This window comes from Aptenodytes patagonicus, chromosome W (assembly GCF_965638725.1).
Source record: "Aptenodytes patagonicus chromosome W, bAptPat1.pri.cur, whole genome shotgun sequence".
In the NCBI taxonomy this organism is placed as follows: Eukaryota; Metazoa; Chordata; class Aves; order Sphenisciformes; family Spheniscidae; genus Aptenodytes; species Aptenodytes patagonicus.
The window spans coordinates 30151711-30174328 of record NC_134981.1 but is presented as its reverse complement, the minus strand read 5'-3'; the positions used below and the strand labels follow the sequence as shown (position 1 = coordinate 30174328).

The following is a 22618-nucleotide window of genomic DNA, read 5'->3' as shown; positions in this document are numbered from 1 at the left end:
TTGTAGCTGCAGGAGAGGAGCTAATAGGTATGTGGTTCCAATACTATAATACACTGCTAAATACTGGGTACAGTAACAATACAGTTTGGCTTTGCTAACTTTGCAGTCAATACCAAAGATTCTATCAGTTAAAAAAATTTAAAAATATGTAGACTAGATTATACAGCTTGCAAACATCCTCATACAAAATTTATTTGTCCCTTCTTAATACTGAGGGTAAGAACTGTATCTGTACTATCAGCAGCTTTTCAGCCTAACAAGATGAACTGGGGAAAAAAATTGACAGGAATACATGAATAAAAAAACCAGACTATTACTGAAACTAATAGCTTATGCCAAGTCATCCCAGTTGCAGACATTTCTTCTGCCCACTCCCCTCCACCCCAAGATTCTGTACTTAGGACTGAGCTACACAGTACTTTCATTTATTCCTCCCAGAATGCCACACAATGAAAGATCCCATTCACTGATTGATGTAGCACATTAATTCGAGTCTTTTTGACCGTGAAGACCACAAGTATGATCCTATATATAAATTTAACAGAAAACTGCATCAACCTTTTTTTTTTGCCAGTATTAAGCTCCCCAGAATTAGCATATATCATGAATGTCATACTGAAAAATTTTAGACTTACCATTAGCTACATATGTAATCTTGCATAGGATATTGTCCCTGTTTATTTCCTTGTTCCCCTCTGGCGGGCTTACTAAGGTCTGACAAATCATAGCAATATTTATTTTGGCACGGACACAGCGATTGTTCAGCTGCCAAAAAAAAAACCAAACAAAAAACATACATTTGTAAGCTTCAAACTAAGTTTATTTCAGCATACTTGACTGCTAACATTTTAATTTAGTATAAAGTCTAAGACACTCCAAAAGTTGTGTTTCGGGGACTTTGCGTTCTAGCACTACATGGATGTAACATGAATGTGAATGAAGTGAAAGGTACATGGTGAATAGGGAAAGGGTTAAACTGAAATGCCTGAATCTCAGGTTTCTGTTTGCTTAATGCAGTGAGTTATTTCAATTATTGTGACAAGTAAGGAAGCATCTAAAGAATAACGCATCAGCATTTATAAATATCAGTTAGTAACTTTTCCCTTGTAAAAAAGGCATAGCAACCAGCACAGAAATACTCCAAAGAAAACAATCATTGCTACTATCTGACAGAACCAAGGCAGAACTGTGTAAGCTGGAGGTTTAACAGATTCCATATCTACAGTTATACAAGCCTATTCCCATATCTGACAATACTGAAGAGTTATTGATTTGATTCCATACGAAGTAACCTCAATTCTTTAAAATGTTTTCACATTTCCAGAAATTTTGCTTCCATTTTTCTGCAGCACCTTAGATCTGCCAACTGTTGAGATAAGGTAAGAAAGCTTTTGGCTCAGAATGCCTTCATCAGGTCATTGTATCATCTGGTTTAAACAAACTGTATTTTTGCATAACCCCCCCCCCCCCCCAGTATTGCAAGACCATCACCACATAATAGAAAAATGGTATCTTAAAAGCAGAACTTGATAGAATGAAAATAACACTTACAGGAGCACTGTCATGTTCCACAGAGAAATTGCACACAATCCATGTTTCAGGATCATTTTCACTGAATGCTGGTATCTTTCTGATGGCAGACAAATACAGCACATCCCTTTGAGAAGCTGGCCACACCCTCTGCAGAGAAACACTTAAATATAAGCTTTTCCAGTTTTGCAAATTAAGTACTTACTATCCTTAGATAAAGGAAAAAAACAAACAAAGCAAAACAGGTCAGTTGTTATTTAAGTAAAAAAGTTGCTTCAAGTTAGTAATTTCACACAATTTTCAAAACTGAAACAGAACATAGGTGTTTTACAGATGTGTATCAGGTTATATGGCTACATTTCATTTAAAAAAAAAAAGGCAAAAATTTAAGGCCTTTGAAAGGCAGGGAGCCAAGCTGCAATGACTTTTTCAGTAGACAACCAGGAAGACATTTTAGTTAATACTTGTAAGCTACAAACTGAACTAGTGGTTAAGTATAAATAGATGCATCTACAGTTATTTATGTCTCCATAAATATGGAGAGAGAGAGAGAAAAAGAGAGCAAGAAATATTTATAACAAATATTATTTCAAGAAGCTACTACTTTAGTGAGACAGATATGGTAAACTGGTATTATCTAAGAGAAAGTTTCAGAAACAAAGTGTCCGATAAAGTAAAACTATACAGAAGCCATTTTCCTGACACTCAATAGGGGAAAAAAGTCTAGCTTTTACCACAACACTATACAGTTCACACAACTGCCTTATTCAAAAAATCAGTCTCTGCTGTTACGGCAGTTTTAAGGTAACCACATTACTAGTAAAATTGTAAAAAAAAAAAAAAAAGATTTGTTTTAATATTTGAGTATACTCATACTTGAAATCATGCAAGATTAAAGATGAATTTGTACACTTCATTCCCAATTTTTTTGAACCTGTTAAGTTAATTATTGGGTTATAAGTAAAATGAACATTTTAGTAAAGCTACATCAGAACTGGTTGGGGTGAAAAACCATAATGAAGTTAGAAGAATAAATGTTGTACCAGCAATTATACCACCTCATAATGCAAATGCATATGTCAACTAATCATGGTCAACAGTAGCTTGCATTATTGCAACAAAACATATGATACAGTGGTATGGGTTTCTTCCTTGTAGTCAGTGTCATTTTATTGCTTCAGTTTGCTTTAGATGACCCTTGCCTTGCTGGCAGTGATATACTAAGAGATTAAACACAGTCCTCATTTGTTATTACAAGTTCTATCAGACACATACACAACCAATTATGCTATCAAGCCAAGTTTGAAAAATTGTCAAAGTTGCAGTTTAATAGAGAACTTGTTCTGAACTGTTGTTTTGAACAGTATTTTAAGTTGTTAAGACATTAAAGTATTTCAGAGTAGATTAGAACACATATGCCCCAGACTGTCTCACTAAGGTGTGTATACAGGTGAAGTGTTATTACCTTATGCATCTGGTAAATGATGATTGCATTATCAGCTAAATTTTCCACAACATGGAAATTTTCAATTGTTGCTAAAAGAGGGGGGAGGGAAAAAAATCCATCAGTAAACAAGCACAGATATTAGGTCAATGTTATAAACAATATGCTTGCTGATAAACATGCAAAGCTTAAGAACTGATTCCTTACTTTCCCAGTCATTACGAACATCGACATTCCAGAAGTAGTGGCAAACTTCATGCCCTGTTACCCCTTTAACGGCATGCGTTGCTTTCAAAGGATCTAAAACTATTCCATTCTCTTCCACCTCTCTTCTGTACACCTATGGCCAAATACAAAGAAAGAAATACAGAACAGAAATTGTCAAAACCATTCATGTTTTAATTGTTTAAAGTTTCATCAGCTTTGATAAAAACTTACCTAGAAGACTAACACATGAATAATTTGCCATGTCAGTGTTCTCTGGTAACTACCAATGCAGACATTCTTACATGGCACTTCACATTAAAATACCAGTATTTTGAGAATCTCTACTCCAAAAATGATTAAGCTACCTTATTTATCACTATGCACAAGAATGCATACAAGCACAGTAGAGTAGCCAACAGTAATTTGCTACCATATAACACTTTCATACATTGAATTTACACACCATTTTGATACCAAGTTTTAAGTAGGAGAAAATGAGAAAGGAATCTGCAAAGACAAAGCTATTGCAAGAGTTGCATAAGATTTTGCATGAATAAATATATTAGAAGCTGCAGCTCTTGTGGACTCCAGTCCTAACTTAAACAATGCTATTCTCAGAGAGAAGTTTTAACAGCATAACTTGCTGAGTGATAGTATTCAAAGAGAATAAAAATATCTGTCTTCACAGCATATCATCTTACATCAATTAAGCAAAAAACCAAATGCTTACCTTCATTTCTCCTTCTTCTACCACTAGCTGCCAATTGGCATCTCCTCCTACATCTTGCAAGGAATATGTCATATGGTTTTGTACCATCTCTTCCACCTTTAAAGGAAAAAATACACGTTTTAAAATCATTCCTTCCATGTTCTTGGGCAGGGGACTGTACAATATTGGAAGCCACAAGTCAATACTTCAAATCCTGTGCAGGAGCTGAACTTGGACAACAGAGCCTTCTATCACAGGTTAAGAACAAGCAGATACTTCTGGCCTTCAGAAACAAAAGCCAAAATCTTGATTCAACTTCCAACTTCATTCTTTATGGGTACTTCCCTATCCTTCCTTTGCACCTCTAAACTGTCAAAACTCACTATTTCTACCCAAGACAGTTATTTCAGCATGTAGGAAATTACTTCAGGTATCTCCAAATAGAATTACAATGCACTGTAAGACTTGAAAGCCAATATTCACTGAAGAGCATTTGAAAAGCTGAACAAGGGGGGGGGGGGGGAAGAGACAGACAAGCTCTAAAAAAGTGAATGCATATCAAAAGTCATATTGAAACAGCAGTGAAGGAAACAGTCACGAGCAAAGCATGCTTATTCTGTTTCATTGTCATCTTTGCACAGTTGCCAGCTAGAAAAACAGAACAGAAATGCTTACATTCCAAAAAATTACCATGATGCAGAGGCTCCACTATTATAAAATACTCATTTAAAAATTACTTAGCTAGACAGTTGCGTGCTTTTCTTAAAGGCCAAATATTTGATACATTTTTATCAAGCTATACGAATACCTTATTTTTGTTTTTGTTCCAAATAATGTGCATGAAAATGAGTGGTGGGACAGGAAATGGATTTTTATTTTAAATCTACAGTCTTATTCCATGTTTCTTTTGTGTCTGGCCCCCCCATTTCCAAATCCCACTCTCCCCCAAATAAAAATAGAGATAAAAATATAAAGTGTCCATTGCTGTGTAACATTTACAAGTGCTGGAAACAATAACTTTTTCTACCTAAAAGGTAGGCGACTACTAAAACTCATCACAGCAAATAAGTTCATGTAATTGACACTATTTTCCTGAATTACTAGAAATACCTTTTTTAAAAAGGAAAAGCACTGCAAGCAAAGGTTAGTCAATTGACCAACATACAGATTAGTCTAAGTGTACAATCACAAGATTAATAGCCTGAACCTATAAGTTGTTTTTGCACAACTTACAAAAATATTTTATATGCACACTAGGCTTCATAACCTATAAAACATAACTGAGCAAGTAGTACAAGTATAAAGCAAAATTAAAGAATACTTAATGACCTTTTTCTGATATGATATAGAATTGAAAGATGTTATTTACTTTTAATTTAAAGCAGTAATTTTGTTTGTACAACGTATTCTTTGGGCAATACACTTAAGGAAGAAAAAAAGTAATTGAATCAAGTCAAAATCCTCAAAGTACAACGAAAAAATAAAATCCTTTCAATAGAAATTCTATGTTATCTTATTTTAACTATAGACTTCTCTACAGAAACACAAGTTATCAGTCCAGTTTGGGGGGTTTTCTTTGTTTTTTGTTTGTTTGGTTTTTTTTTTTTTTTAGTTATAATGAACTATAAACATCCGCAAGATTTGTGTTTGCTTTTAGACAGGCCATCTTTTCCTGCCACTTACTAACAGGTTTCCTACAAAATATTCTTCCAATAATTTTTTTCCAGTGACACAATGACAGTACAATCCAAGCCAGGTAAGAATGTGGGCTATTTAAATATTCAATTTACTATCTCTAGGTCACACTTCTTTCAGAAAGGAATCCTCGCCATGCTCCCAACCTTTACCTGCAACACCTTCAGGTCCCTATCTCTCTTCTCCCCTAGCTCCTAATCTATTAAGGACAAAACTGGCTTTTATGTTTGCTTTGTATTTTGCTGCTTTTTGCTTTATGCTAAATGCAGAGGGAGGAGGGGAATAGCAAAGAAAGAAGAGAATGAGGCATCCACAAGAGTGCAATCTAAACAGTTTAAGGCCTTTGGAATTGTTCAGCATTTAGCCCCCTGACTTCCTCTGAAAACTTGAAAGGCATTTTTAGTTTGGTTCTCTCCCTCTTTCTCCCGATAAAATTTCATTCCTGCTAATATAACATCTTTCAGACAGCTTCCCCTTAGGTTTGGGGAAGGAGAGGTATCATCATCATTGCAGCTTTCAGAGGAGAGTGAATGCTGTTTTTTGCTAACAAGCAATTACTTCTACTTGACCAAGTAATTGCAGTGCCTACAACTGCCTTGTGCATACTACCTGTCCAAACTGCGATCTACCTGCTGGTCACTGTCTGTCAGCCTGCACCTATTTCGGGTACCACATTAGGCACACAGTCAAGATTCACAGCTTCTTTCCCACTGGGGAGGCCACACTATTACCTCTGGGTTCCTGGCAGACTACAGGAATGGTCTGCAAAAATACTTGCAACCTCTATCCCATGCAGCCTTGGCCTGAACATTAAGTAGGCAGTTTACTTAAAAGGCCCTCAGAACAGCTCAATCTATTTTAAAATCTGACAGTCCTTTAAAAGAGGAGAAGTGATCTGCAAAACATCTGCAGCATTTTAAGCCCATAACCTCCCACTCAACTGGCAGAGACAAATCAATGCCTTTCTGAAGGCACACTGAAGAACCAGCTCCCATCAGAATACGTTTACACTTCTCAATCTTAAAAACAAAGCTGCAAGTTTCTACTTGACCTTTTACTAATACCAAAATTCCCTTGGTATGAATGAAGTCTAGAAACAAGTCCCATTTATTCAGAATCAAGATATTAGCTTGCCTTTCCCAAAGCCAAATCCTCAGTCTGGGGACAGAGGCCAATTTTCTATTAATAAGGTCCACAGCAGATTGTCACCAAAAGGTGTGCTGCTTTTCTCTTCATGCTCTCAGTTGTCTTTCACCTGTTTGTTCATTAGCAATGAAGCTCCAGAGCAGTTGGACAAACTTACTAATCTGGCAAACTTCGTTCTAGGGAAAATATGGGGGAAGGAGGGGGCAGAGGGGAGTAGGTTTCTTGTAAGTTAGCAAGATCATCCTTTCTGCAGTGAATCAGTTAACTTGAAACCACATCCTAAGACACTGGGTAGTAGCTTCTATGTAGTATAATCCCTGCAGCTGCTGAAAAGAGCAACACCTTGACCCCATAATCCAGTCCATTTGACCCTGATCTTTAACATCAATTTGCATTATTGTGATAAGGACCTGGTCAACCTCAGATTTGTTTTTAAATGGTTAGGTTTTCAGCCACACTAGTGCTCTGATACTCAGGTTTACCATATGGATCCACAAATGTTATGACAGGCATAAGAGATGAAAATGAGAAGGTTCGCATATTTTAGTGACTATGAGTTTCCCTTACATTGAACTGGCCATGTACCCATAGCCTGATAGACAACCAATTCTATCTTTGGAATCAAACTTGCTTTTTATTACTTGATTTCCCCCCTCCTCCCAAACAAAACCAAACTTGAATTACTAACGTGACTACTGGAGCACCAGTAGATGAACCTATCAGTGTTGTGCAACATGACCTGCATACTTTTTCTCCTTACGATAAGTTCAAATTCCAGAAATTAACTGACTGCAATAGGTCAAGGCAAGTGTTGGGATTTCAGTCCAATAAGCAATTCCTTAAGTGTTAGGGTTCTGCTCACAAAGCTGGTAGTAAGGTCTGCAGGTAGTATGATTCCAGGCTCTGTTAATCAAAAAATCCATTCCTTCTATTTGAAAAAGCAGGCTGTTTGCAGTGTTAGTTAATAATTAACATAAAACAAAACAAAAACACAAACAAAACCCAAAACAACAGATCCCAGAAGGAAGCCCCATATTCACAATCATATATGGACCACAGCAGAAGGAAACTAATGGCATGAATGCTATGTCTGAACAAATTTTTTTTGAGAATAAAGACCAAACACATGAACTCACTTATCTAATTCAACTCTAAACTATGATCTTCAGAGCAAGCACCTAGAGTAATTTTGTACATTACTGGAATATGTCACTACAACTACATTCACATATTCAGGATGTCAGACATTTTCTGAAGGATATATATTGGAACTCTTCAGTAAAAATTGTCATACCCACAATCTCGTTTGTTAACAACATACTTCATGACCTTTCAGTAATAAAACTAGTTGTAGAGGTAAAAAATGATAATAGAGAACCTTAACATTTAGTATCTTAATGTCATTATAAGTGACAAACAAATTTTAAAGACAAAATTAAACCTTTGATTTAAAAGCAAGAAAAACTATTCAATTTGAAGCAAAGACCATCTCTAGCCCACACAGAACAGGTGTTATTTTATTACTTTCATTATAATCAGAAATGCAAAATTTTCAAGTTGTAGGCATTTTTATTAAAGCTACTGAAATCAATCCAACAGTTTCACAAGATTTGGGCCTCAGCACAAGTGATATGCATGCAAGCAAAATGTAAAAAGACAACCATTTAGTATAGGAATAGAAAACTTTTTTTTTGTCTCAACATACTAGTTTAAAGCAAGCAGTGATTTATGTAACAAAAAACACAGGTTCTAGAGAAGAGGATGAAATACAGCAAAGATATGCAACCCCCACTCTACACATTAATACAGTACCTGGGTGCTGAATCTGTGAACATCAGAGGCACTGACTAGATCAATGGAAGACATGGAAGAAGAGCGACTATAGGGCTACCAGAGACAGACAAAGAAAAAACCAAGTAATCAGAACAAAGGCACAACAGAGCATTCAGTACCAACTTGCAAGCACAAGATAACGAAGAAAAGGAAAACAAAAGAACCATAAGCAGCAAGCACAGCAGTGAATGCTGATTTCATGCACCTATTATGTATTATGCTCCCAGTGTAGCCCTAAGAAGAGCATAGTGTTTCCAGTAACACTAAAAAAAAAGTCAACTGATCCTAACGCAAGAGACTGGATTTTTAATTTTTTAAATCAATTAAATGAATTTTGGTGAAGGTATCTTAAAAACACTGAGGTTAGCAAGTTGGGATTTTTTTTCCTTTAATATCATCTCTAACTAACAAGCTTGATACAAGTCAAGAGTATTCTAAATAGGTACTGAAATCAGTATGTTTTTAAGCCAAGACAGAAAACAGTCCTTCTCCAATTCCAGTTACTTCAATTGAAAATGAGTAAACCACTGAAAGTTATACTAGAAACACCTAAAAAACTAATAAAATTAAAAAGAAAAAAATCATCTTACCTATCCATATAAAATATTATATAGAAATATAAGTCAGCCCATTATTCAGAGGAGATCATGAGAAATATCTTACCTTTTGGACAAACCTATGAGTCCCCACAGCAGAATATGCATCTCCAGAAGGTAAGGATGCTGGCCAGTGTAATCTGACCTTTTCACTTTGGGACTGCAACAAAATAAGTTTAATTATTGGTATTCAGCTGCTACTGGGTGGACTATGAAACGGAGTGAGGCATCCTCAATCTATATAGTGGCTACAACAACTAATGCTGTTCATGACAGACATGAAGTTGTCATCCTGCTGGAGTTCTCAGGAAGTGAATGGGCCTGGAGACTGAATTACCCATTCATCTATACTTCAAGGTATATTTCCAGATTAAACAAAATAGATTGGCAGCATTAAGGATGTTGCATCCATGTAGTAGTACAACAGTCACTCAAAACTTTTACTCTCCACTAAGACACTCCAACATAGATAAACTCTGTTGGGTACTACATGTTCACTAGAAAGTCTTATAATTCTTAACCAAGTCATTGTATTCACTATATTCATAAGCCTAAACACTTTTAAGACAAAGGAGGCACCACTTTGTTATTCCTTCTCATTTTATACACTGCTATATGTTCTCATATTCTATATATTTCATCACATGCATCTTATCCCTTTTTGATCCTTGTCACTGAAGTGTATTCAAGAAATGAGTTAGAGAAATAGCAGAGCCTACACAATTTTTTAATAAAAACAAACACCAACAGAACCATCTTTCCTGTTTCACATACTGCTACAGTCAAAAGAAACTTCAGAGCAATAATTAGGTTTTGAAAAATAGCTGCAGTATTTGATATTCTTATTTGCACAGGGCATCAGTTACATATAAAGATAAGTTTTATACAGGACTAATACACTTATTTAGGAATTAGAAACCAGAGACGTTCAATTAGCTTAACACTTATACTATCCTTTTCTATGCAAGCTGTGAAGTCACTTTCTCAAAATTAGTGTTAAACAATGATAAGTCACAGAAGTCTTCCATGAAGTGCCCATCATTAACACATTTTTCAAGTATTAATACCTGTTCTTCCATTTTATCCTGTCTATCGAGAGCAGCTTCAACAGCATCAAAGAATTCTTCTTCATTAATCAGACTATTAGGACCCTCCTAGAGCATAAGAAACAAAACTAGTTCAAAATTTTGGAGACACAAGAGCTCCACTTAAGTTTAATATTAGAAATAGATGTTGTGGTTTAATCTCAGTCAGCAATTAAGCAACACGCAGCCGCTCGCTCACTCCCCGCCTACACCCGGTGGGATGGGGGAGAGAATTGGAAGAGCACAAGTTAGAAAGACTCGTGGGTTGAGATAAAAACAGTTTAATAATTGAAATAAAATGATAATAATAATAATATGATAATAATAATAATACACAAAACAAGTGATGCACAGCACAATTGCTCACCACCCGCCGACCGATGCCCAGCCAGTCCCCGAGCAGCGGCCCCCCCGGCCAGCTTTTCCCAGTTTATGTACTGAGCATGACGTCACATGGTATGGAATGTCCCTTTGGCCAGTTTGGCTGTGCCCCCTCCCAGCTTCTTGTGCACCTCCAGCCTTCTCAGTCAGTAGAGCATGGGAAGCTGAAAAGTCCTTGGCTAGTGTAAGCATTACCTAGCAACAACTAAAACACCGGTGCCTTATCAACTTTGTTCTCATCCTAAATCCAAAACACTGTACCAGCTACTAGAAAGGAAATTAACTCTATCCCTGCCGAAACCAGGACAATATCCACCCCTTATTCTATACCATTTGCATCATGCTCAAGTCTCACATTTTCCAGTACATTTTCATTAATCACCACCCCCTTTTATATATATATATACACACATACACAGATATCATTCCCTTCATCTGTGGGCCATCCCTCTAAAATGTTCGGTGAGTTCATTTAGTCCATGACTTCAGGCTCCATCTGTCATAATAATCTTTCAGGGCAGGAAAAAATGGAGATGGTATGTGGTGTTGGATTGTTTCATGTTGAAGTCAGTTCTGGTACCATCATCACTGTGCTTTGCTTGGTTTCACTGAAGTTATTCTTCATTAGTCTGGGTGATTCTTATTGTAATAACATTAGTATGGCATATAATATTATTAGTATTATTAGTATATCTGTGTATTATTAGTATAACTATTATAACTATAATTAGTACTTAACATCACATAATTCAGATCGTTGGCTATTCTCACCCAAAATCAAATCCCCTTGAGGCACACATCGGACTTCCCCATCCTTCCGCATTATCCACCAAGGGCACCCAGGTCCTTGAGCAAAAGCAATCCCACGGATGGGTCTGCCTCTGCCCGAGGCAGGAATAACCCAGACTGTCTTCCCCAGCATATTTTTTATGTGCACTACTGGGACTTTATTCCCATCTACAGTACGTAAAAGTTCTGACTGGGCAGGGCCTGCTCGATTGGCAGATCCCCGAGTGTTGACTAACCAGGTGGCCTTTGCTAAATGCGTATCCCAATGTTTAAACGTCCCGCCACCCATTGCTCTCAGCGTAGTCTTTAACAGTCCATTGTATCGTTCAATTTTCCCAGAGGCTGGTGCATGATAGGGGATGTGATACACCCACTCAATGCCGTGCTCTTTGGCCCAGGTGTCTATGAGGTTGTTTCGGAAATGAGTCCCATTGTCTGACTCAATTCTTTCTGGGGTGCCATGTCGCCATAGGACTTGCTTTTCAAGGCCCAGGATAGTGTTCCGGGCAGTGGCATGGGGTACGGGATATGTTTCCAGCCATCCGGTGGTTGCCTCCACCATTGTAAGCACGTGGCGCTTGCCTTGGCGGGTTTGTGGGAGTGTGATATAATCGATCTGCCAGGCCTCCCCATATTGATATTTCAACCATCGTCCTCCATACCAAAAAGGCTTTAACCGTTTGGCTTGCGTGATTGCAGCACATGTTTCGCATTCATGAATAACCTGGGCTATAGTGTCCATGGTCAAGTCCACCCCTCGATCACGAGCCCATCTGTATGTTGCATCTCTTCCTTGGTGACCTGAGGTGTCATGGGCCCACCGAGCTAGAAATAATTCACCCTTATGTTGCCAGTCCAGATCCACCTGAGCCACTTCAATCTTAGCAGCTTGATCCACCTGCTGGTTGTTTTGATGTTCTTCAGTGGCCCGACTCTTGGGTACGTGAGCATCTACGTGACGGACTTTTACAACCAGGTTCTCCACCTGGGCAGCAATATCTTGCCACAATGCGGCAGCCCAGATGGGTTTGCCTCTGCGCTGCCAGTTGCTCTGCTTCCATTGCTGCAACCACCCCCACAGGGCATTTGCCACCATCCATGAGTCAGTATAGAGATAGAGCACTGGCCACTTTTCTCGGTCAGCAATGTCTAAAGCCAGCTGGATGGCCTTTACTTCTGCAAATGTATTCATTCAGGGCTTGATTCACCTTCTCCTTCAGCCGTTTCTACAACTTGTCGCATAGGACTCCATACAGCAGCTTTCCACCTCCGATGTTTTCCCACAAGACGACAGGACCCATCAGTGAACAGGGCATATTGCTTCTCATTTTCTGGTAGTTCATTATACATTGGGGCCTCTTCAGCACGCGTTACCTCCTCCTCTGGCAATATTCCAAAATCTTTGCCCTCTGGCCAATCCATGATCACTTCCAGAATTCCTGGGCGACTGGGGTTTCCTATTTGAGCCCGTTGTGTGATTAGTGCGACCCACTTACTCCATGTAGCATCAGTTGCATGATGTGTACAGGGGACCCTCCCTCTGAACATCCAGCCCAGCACCGGCAGTCGGGGTGCCAGGAGGAGCTGTGCTTCAGTGCCGATCACTTCTGAAGCAGCTCGAACCCCTTCACATGCTGCCAATATCTCTTTTTCGGTTGGAGTATAGCGGGCCTCGGATCCTCTGTATCCCCGACTCCAAAACCCTAGGGGTCGACCTCGAGTCTCCCCTGGTGCTTTCTGCCAGAGGCTCCAGGTAGGGCCATTCTCCCCGGCTGCGGTATAGAGCACATTTTTTACGTCTTGCCCTGCCCGGACTGGCCCCAGGGCTACTGCATGAACTATCTCCCGTTTAATTTGTTCAAAAGCTTGTCGTTGCTCAGGGCCCCATTTGAAATCGTTCTTCTTTCGGGTCACTTGATAGAGAGAGTTTACAATCAGACTGTAATTTGGAATGTGCATTCTCCAAAAACCCACCACGCCTAAGAAAGCTTGTGTTTCTTTTTTGCTAGTTGGTGGAGACATGGCTGTTATTTTGTTGATCACATCTATTGGGATCTGACGACGTCCATCTTGCCATTTTATTCCTAAAAACTGGATCTCCTGTGCAGGTCCCTTGACCTTACTTTGTTTTATGGCAAAACCAGCCTTCAGCAGGATTTGGAGTATTTCCTTCCCTTTTTCAAAAACTTCTCCTGCTGTGTTGCCCCACACGATGATATCATCAATGTATTGCAGGTGTTCTGGAGCTCCACCTTGTTCTAATGCAGTCTGGATCAGTCCATGGCAAATGGTAGGGCTGTGTTTCCACCCCTGGGGCAGTCGGTTCCAGGTGTACTGGACGCCCCTCCAAGTGAAAGCAAACTGTGGCCTGCACTCTGCTGCCAAAGGGATTGAGAAAAATGCATTAGCAATATCAATTGTGGCATACCACTTGGCTGCCTTTGATTCCAATTCATATTGAAGTTCTAGCATGTCTGGCACAGCAGCACTCAGCGGTGGCGTGACTTCATTTAGGCCACGATAGTCTACTGTTAGTCTCCACTCTCCATTAGACTTCCGCACTGGCCATATGGGACTGTTAAAGGGTGAGTGGGTCTTGCTGATCACTCCTTGGCTCTCCAGTCGACGAATCAGCTCATGAATGGGAATCAGGGAGTCTCGGTTGGTGCGATATTGCCGCCGGTGCACTGTGGTGGTAGCGATTGGCACCTGTTGGTCTTCGACCTTCAGCAACCCCACAACAGAAGGGTCCTCTGAGAGACCAGGCAAGGTGGACAGCTGTTTAATCTCCTCCGTCTCCAAGGCAGCTATACCAAAAGCCCACCTGTACCCTTTTGGGTCCTTGAAATACCCTCTCCTGAGGTAGTCTATGCCAAGGATGCACGGAGCATCTGGGCCAGTCACAATGGGGTGCTTCTGCCACCCATTCCCAGTTAGACTCACTTCGGCTTCCAATACAGATAGCTGTTGGGATCCCCCCGTCACCCCAGAAATACAGATGGGTTCTGTTCCTATATATCTTGATGGCATTAGGGTACACTGTGCACCGGTGTCTACCAGAGCCTTATACTTCTGTGGGTCTGATGTGCCAGGCCACCGAATCCACACAGTCCAGTAAACCCGGTTGTCCCTTTCCTCCCCCTGGCTGGAGGCAGGGCCCCTCTAATCCTCATCACAGTACTCGTTTCTCATTTCTTGTACGTATGAGTCAGAAGTTTCTTCATTAAGATCAAGAGTAAGATCAGCCCTTCTACTCTCTCTGGGGAACTGCCCACTGGAAACTGGAGCAGCAATTTTCCTGGAAGAACCTCTTTCTGTGATTGTTTTCCCTTGTAATTCACGTACCCGTGCCCCTAGGGCTGCAGTAGGTTTCCCATCCCACTTCCTCATGTCCTCTCCGTGGTCACGCAGGTAAAACCATAGGGTGCCCCGTGGTGTGTATCCTTTATATTCTCTCTCTTGAGCAAAAGAACGCTTACTTCTAATAGCCGAGATACTGGTCCGTATAGGTGAGGAGTAGGACCTATCCTCTCTGAGTTGCTGGATCTCCCGGGACAGTTTCTCCACAGCCGAGACGATGGAGGAAGAAAGACTTTCCTCGTATTGCCGGAGTTGACTAGCCAATTCATCCACTGTTTGTTCCTCTCCATCTTTCCAGGTTATCACTGCCAATGAATTGGCGTATGACGATGGTGCGCTCCTTATAAACTTCCGCCACATGGGTCGTGTGCACTTGACTTCGTCTGGATCTTTGGATAGTTGTTCATTGCTCAGGTCATCATAAATCACCTCCAGCACAGCTAATTCTCTCAGAAACTGGATACCCTTCTCCATGGTGGCCCACTTGCTTGGGCGACATATGACATCTTCCTTAAAGGGATACCTTTCCTTCACGCTTGACAGGAGTCGCCTCCAAAGGCTGAGGATACGTGTCCCTTTTCCAATTGCTTTGTCAATGCCCCCTTCCCTAGAAAGGGATCCCAGCTGCTTGGCTTCCCTACCCTCTAATTCCAGGCTACTGGCCCCATTATCCCAGCATCGGAGCAGCCAGGTGACAATATGCTCACCTGGACGATGGCTGAAATCTTTTCGTATATCTCGCAGCTCACTCAGGGATAGAGATCGGGTGGTCACTGTCTCGTTTATGAGTTCTTCCTCTTCCTCCTCCCCGATCAGCGGCCGGCTTTCCTCCTCCCGTTCTCGTGATGGTCCTTCTCTAGGGTCATCTGTCTCGTCTACTTCTTCCTCCGGTTCCCTTTTAGAAGCAGCTTCTTCCTCCCTTACTAAACGAGCTGACTTCCGCTTCCAAGATTTCTTCTTGTGTACAGGGGCGACTGATACTGGCACAGGCTCGTTCTTTGGTTCAGCCACAGGGCGTGTTGCTGGGGTTGGAGTGGCCGCAGTGCAAGTGCATGTCACCGGAGTCTGAGTGGCCGCAGGGCCTGTTGCCGGGGTTGGAGTGGCCGCAGTGCATGTCGCTGGGGTTGGAGTGGCCGCAGGGCCTGTCGCCGGGGTTGGCGTGGCCGCAGTGCAAGTGCATGTCACCGGAGTCTGAGTGGCCGCAGGGCCTGTTGCCGGGGTTGGAGTGGCCGCAGTGCAAGTGTATGTCACCGGAGTCTGAGTGGCCGCAGGGCCTATTGCTGGGGTTGGAGTGGCCGCAGTGCAAGTGCATGTCACCGGAGTCTGAGTGGCCGCAGGGTCTGTCGCCGGGGTTGGAGTGGCCGCAGTGCATGTCGCTGGGGTTGGAGTGGCCGCAGGGCCTGTCACCGGGGTCTGAGTGGCCGCAGAGCCTGTCGCCGGGGTTGGAGTGGCCGTAGTGCGTGTTGCCCGGGTTTGAGTGGCTGCACGGCCTGTTGTCCGGGTCTGAGTGGCCGCAGTGCGTGTCGTTTTACTGTCAGAGCCAGAGACCTTCTCTTCCCTTTGAGGGTACTGAATGGTGTTGAACAGGGCTCGGTAGGCATGGGCCAGGCCCCAGCACGTTGCAATGAGTTGCATCTCTCTAGAGTTGCCAGGGTGACAGCATACTTTTTCCAAATATTCCACTAACTTACTTTTCAGGATTCCGCACTTGCTCAGGGGTGAAGTTCCAAAACACTGGGGGTTCCCATTGGCCTAGGTACTTGCCCATCTTGTCCCACACACCCTGCCACTCATAACTATTCAGCCTTGGGGCAGATCTCTGGATGATATTCTTAAATTGCTTACCAACTTTAGACAAAACCGAAACAATATTCCCAAGAAGTATTAATAGAAGTATCTTAACTGCCCAAGGATGCTCAAAATACTGAAAAATTACTGTAATGAAGGAGGAAACATCATAGAAGAAGGTAGTGACACTGCCATTCTGTATTTCCTCCGTAAAAAAACTCTCAGAAAAGTTACTGCAATTGCTAGTTGTCTCCACGATATGGTATCCATGGTACAGTAACGGCTTCATTGCGAAGTTTACATACCACAGAAACGTCAAGGTCAATGTTCTAAAAACAAACCTCACAAGCGAGACATTACTATTCACTGCAGACCACGGCAAACTGCAAAACCCAACACCAATCTTTAACATGTACAGCAGGAAAAAGAGCGCGATGCAGATTATACAAATCAATATCGAGAACAGAGAAACCAACATTGTGACCCTCAACTATTAACAGATATAAGTTCCTTAATACACTCCGGTTAATCTGTTATTATCTCAAACCCTTCGTGCCCCACGTTGGGCGCCAAAAAGGACTGTCGTGGTTTAATCTCAGTCAGCAATTAAGCACCACGCAGCCGCTCGCTCACTCCCCCCACCCGGTGGGATGGGGGAGAGAATTGGAAGAGCACAAGTTAGAAAGACTCGTGGGTTGAGATAAAAACAGTTTAATAATTGAAATAAAATGATAATAATAATATGATAATAATAATAATAATAATAATACACAAAACAAGTGATGCACAGCACAATTGCTCACCACCCGCTGACCGATGCCCAGCCAGTCCCCGAGCAGCGGCCCCCCCAGCCAGCTTTTCCCAGTTTATGTACTGAGCATGACGTCACATGGTATGGAATGTCCCTTTGGCCAGTTTGGCTGTGCCCCCTCCCAGCTTCTTGTGCCCCTCCAGCCTCCTCAGTCAGTAGAGCATGGGAAGCTGAAAAGTCCTTGGCTAGTGTAAGCATTACCTAGCAACAACTAAAACACCGGTGTGTTATCAACTTTGTTCTCATCCTAAATCCAAAACACTGTACCAGCTACTAGAAAGGAAATTAACTCTATCCCTGCCGAAACCAGGACAATATATTATGCATATAACTGACAGAAGGAAATTTCTTCCATAGACCTCAAATATTTTCACCAATATTCTTAGATTACAATTCATCTGAAAACCCTACTTGTTAAAGGAAGTTATTTCCTTTAACTACAATTTAGGGGTAGTTCTATAAACAAGCAAAAAACTAGGAAACTGAGACTGAGTAACAGTGTCAATATGCTTTGACATCAGATTTAGGTTTTAATTAACATATATCTTCTCTTAAAAATGTTTACGGTGTGTCAGTAAAGTAAACATATTAACATAATTGCGTAGTTAGACTCCTTCCAAGTATTCCAGTGCCTTATGGTGGATTTCAGATACGTGCTCAAAGCACAACAGAACAAGACAAAATCCTGGGGATCACTATTGAAAATTCTTGGAAAGAACAGTTTAACAATAAACAGCAGGTAGAGTTGAATTAACTATTAAAAACTTGTGTCCACTAAGTAAGATGGTAATTTAAGAAAACTAGGTTTACTGCTTTTATTGTATTGTATTGTAAAACAAACTGGTCCAGCAAATTTCAAAAACCTACTTTACAACAGGGATATCTGTGAGAAGCAGCTGGGTTCATAACCAGGTAGACAAAGTCCAACTTCCTATCCATCTTTTTCTTTTACAGTGCCTCAGTCACAACGGAGAACCTAAGCTCAAGTATCTTTTAAATATCCCAACATATTAGTACTATTTCTCAGGCTATGATTTGTAAGTAGAAACCTGCTTGATTAACGTAAATGAAAGGTTCAAGTTCTTAAAAATTATGCAAACTACATTATATGTGCATTAGCTAACATTATTCTTCAGAAGGTAGTTTAAGAGCCTTCGAATTTGACTAAATAACCAAACTGAGAAGGAAGCTGCTAAAACATGCAATTTAACAGATGAAGCAGAACCTAAAATCATTGAATTTATCAACACATTTCAAGTGGCAGTGACAAGTTAAAAATCAATTCAAGTTAAAATTCAGATTCTAGGACTGCCTCTGCAGTCAGGGTTTTCATATTTGCATTACATATCTATACAGCTGACTCATTAAAAAGTAAGAGTACAAAACTTGCATATGAGCAGTATCAAATGTACAAGAAAAATAATAAAAATGTCAGCAGAAATATCTGTAAGCAAAATGCTTTAGACAAAAGCAGAATAAGGAAACCTGAGGTGAAGACAGACTCAAAAAATTAAGGATTTAGATTCTTCATTCAGTTTCAGTTTCCAAGACAGAAAGAGAAAAGTGGCATGAACACGCTTGCACAGCCAAAGACCTTGATTTACACACACACACACACACTCCTTTGAGAAACAAATCAATCTTTAAAAGCCTTAGCATTTTTAAAAATTTCAAAATCAGAATTTGTACCTCATAGTCTGGCCCTCCAAAGTGGGACTTTTTCTTCAGTTCTGTCACAGCATTTTTGTATGCTTCTTCAACTCTTCTCCTTTTCTCTGTCTCCTGTAAAATTACATGATCATTTGATGCAGCAAGAATGAATTGGCTGATAATAGTCAGCATGCCAATAAATGGAATGACCAGTATAGGGTTTTTTCCCAAGTAACAATTGCAAAGCTGCTGATTTTCTGATTTTATTTGCATGCATTACACATGCCCATATACATGCATATATAATACAAAGCTTGGGGAGCTAGCTACCTTGAGCATACCTTCTTTAAGTCCTGTGAAAGAAACTAGATCAGCAAGCAAAATCTGGTATCTAGTTTAAGCATAGCTATTCATGGTTTGTTGAGGGTCAGACTTGGTATCTGACAGTTTATATAAACTCCTTGACACAGATGCTTGGGCAGTGATAACAAAGGGTGAAAAGTAAGACTGGTAGAAAGCTAACTCGTTGAATGGGGTGAGATACCTGTGAATCACAGCATGTAAGCTTGTATCTATAATTAGCTGGCATAGGATCCACGTGAATCATTTTGTGAACTCCATGCAGACACTAACAACTCAACATCATTCTCCCATAATAGGTGTGTGACTGTACTAGAGCCACTAATGATGTCTATATCATTGTATATTTTGAATAAAGAAGTAGTAATACTGGAATCAGATTAAGCCTAGTATTTCCTCTGCAAATTCTACATACTGCCAGATATTCCCAGAGAAAGTGCTATAAACACTTCTGAAATTCTTGCAGAATTCAGCTTTAGTACATAAGATATTTCTCTGTTCCCTTTCGGCAACTGGACACCACACACTACTTCTTGCAGATATAATTATTCAGCAACCCAATTTGAACTTTAATGATTCAGTGGAAAACCCTTAACAACACTGAAAGGCTGAGTTTACCAACTGGGAATTTGGTGGTAACGTTCACTCTGGAACACATACTTTCCAGTTTCTAAAGAAAAGTTTGAAAAATAAAGCAACAGTTTTGATGCAAAACAAAGTAGCATAGTTTTCCACAGGAAAATTCTTAGGAAAAAAGCAGCACTTAGATGAAGACAGTACTGCCTTTATCTGTGAATGCAGGCTTTTCCCTTCCTGAAACTATCACAAACAGGTGATAACTGCTAACACTTGTGTTTCACAAAATTTTGCAAATTTACCTATTTTGAAAGTAACTGGAGAGTCCTGAAGATGTATAAAGCATGACTTGAGTGTAAGTCATTGAGAGAAAACATAGAAGTTTTACCAGAACACTTGGAATGAAAAACAAAAAAACCCAAAAAACCCAAAAAACCCAATCCCCTCCCCCCAATCCCCACACTTTCTGTACCTCAATCTGCAAATTAGTGATAATTCACATGTGTCAAAAGACAGCTCTCCAAATCTGCCAGCTTCTCTTGGCAACAACATTAAATAAGGCAGAAATCGGGAAATTGTTTGATTGCACAGCAGAAAAATTACTGGTGTATTAAAACTCTAAAATTTAATGAGACATTTAAGTTACAATTGTGAAAGGTGAACAAAATAAACTACCCAAACATGTTAATCTTAAAGTAAAATTTAACACTCAGAAGATAAGTTTGCACATTAATACCAATTATTAAGAGCAAAGGAAACAAGAATAGGAAAAATGTTGCTGTAGTCAAGACAACAAGAAAAGCATCATCACAAGGATTTTGTTGCAAATAAAACAATGGACCAAATACTAGAGATTAAATCCTTTCCCTGTTTATCCATTTTCTTTAAAAAAAGTCTATTTTAAAAATACATTCAAGAGGCTCATACTGAAAAATATACTGCACTGGAAAAATAAAAAGTCAAGCTCAAGATCTTAACAGCTAAGAATAAAAGGTTGTGCTGGTTTTGGTTGGGGTAGAGTTAATTTTCTTCATAGTAGCTAGTATGGGGCTATGTTTTGGATTTGTGCTGAAAACAGTGTTGATAATACAGGGGTGTTTTAGCTATTGCTGAGCAGGGCTTACACAGAGTCAAGGCCTTTTCTGCTTCTCACACCACCCCACCAGCGGGTAGGCTGGGGGTGAACAAGAAGTTGGGAGGGGACACAGCTGGGACAGCTGACCCCAACTGACCAAAGGGATATTCCATACCATGTGACGTCATGCTCAGCAATAAAAAGCTGAGGGAAGGAGGAGGAAGGGGGGGACGTTTGGAGTGATGGCGTTTGTCTTCCCAAGTAACTGTTACACGTGATGGAGCCCTGCTTTCCTGGAGATGGCTGAACACCTGCCTGCCAATGGGAACTAGTGAATGAATTCCTTGTTTTGCTTTGCTTGCGTGCACGGCTTTTGCTTTACCTATTAAACTGTCTTTATCTCAACCCACGAGTTTTCTCACTTTTCCTCTTACGATTCTCTCCCCCATCCCACCGGGGGGGAGTGAGCGAGCGGCTGTGTGGTGCTTAGTTGCCAGCTGGGGTTAAACCACAACAAAGGTCAAAAGCAAAGCTGTAACTACAATTGCCTTTAGATAACATTACATGATTTTGTATTAATTTTATTCTGGCCATCTGACTGTTTTGGTAACAGAAAAAAAACCAAAATATAGAATTCTAAAATTACAATCACTAAGTGCACTATTTTAGCAGTCTCCTTCAAAATTAAAAGATGTTTTTGTAATGATTTCTTGCTTTCAAAGGTTTAAAAATAAAGTTTCCAACCTTCAGAATGTAACTTAAAAACATTTATTTAAAAAACAGGGTTTCTAGAGAAAGATACTCACTTCATAACACTGTACTCATCTCAAGTCAAATTGTAGTCAGTTCCGTATTCAACAAGTTCTGATGAACTTGAGCTTTTTAATATTAGAAATATTTTAGGATAGCTTTAATTCTGAAATATATTTGCTTCAAGTTCAGCAGACATAAATCTCTCTTGCATCTTTAGGCTAAACTGGCCCCTTTACAAGATGAAGGCTGTATAGTTTTGTGAAGTAGCAAGACTCTCTCTAATCACATTTGTGTTTTGCTGTCAATTAAAACGTGGTTCTGAAGCTAGTGCAGTGAGGAGGCTGGAGAGGGAAGGAGAGTAAACTGGATTACAATGGTACTTACACTACTTGTAAAACACTCATTGCTTTTAGCTACTGACAGAGATCCTGTTCTTCCCATGATAAACCTGCACAGCACAGAGCCTGCGGAGTAAATTTGCTTATGTACAAAGGACAAACTTGATGCTGCACCTTTCAATTCTTCTAGCTGGTCTTTTACAGGCACTGAACAGGCTTACAAGAGCTTTAAAACCCTCCCAGCTAGAACAAACACAAATGGCTGCCCAATTTCATATAATTTTCCCCTCTAATCTCTCAGAGAAGATATTCTGAACTTTATCATCTCCCAATATTTACTTCCTTTTCAGAGCAGCGTAAGCATCTATCCAAGAAAACCAAGAGTACAAAGATCAACATCATTCTCCTCCTACATCTATTTATCAGATGACAGAGCAATGTTATTTTTGCTCAAGCCCATAGTTATAGAAGAGACTTTTACAGAGCCATGTT

The 22618-nt window shown here is 40.2% G+C and overlaps 1 protein-coding gene across 3 annotated transcripts in view; it reads right to left on the bottom strand.

Moving 5' to 3' along the window:
- Nucleotides 1–22618, bottom strand: part of LOC143172057 (ceramide transfer protein-like) — a 91757-nt gene that overhangs the window by 2288 nt on the left and 66851 nt on the right. For 2 of the 3 annotated variants that reach the window (XM_076361289.1, XM_076361291.1), the window contains 9 exons: nucleotides 19064–19156; nucleotides 10228–10314; nucleotides 9228–9320; nucleotides 8544–8618; nucleotides 3912–4007; nucleotides 3182–3314; nucleotides 2996–3066; nucleotides 1552–1680; nucleotides 636–765 (listed from right to left, as the gene is read on the bottom strand). In XM_076361289.1, the coding sequence (XP_076217404.1) occupies nucleotides 636–765; nucleotides 1552–1680; nucleotides 2996–3066; nucleotides 3182–3314; nucleotides 3912–4007; nucleotides 8544–8618; nucleotides 9228–9320; nucleotides 10228–10314; nucleotides 19064–19156 (907 nt within the window). The remainder of the gene's footprint in view (nucleotides 1–635; nucleotides 766–1551; nucleotides 1681–2995; nucleotides 3067–3181; nucleotides 3315–3911; nucleotides 4008–8543; nucleotides 8619–9227; nucleotides 9321–10227; nucleotides 10315–19063; nucleotides 19157–22618) is intronic. The other variant, XM_076361290.1, reaches the window with a different exon arrangement.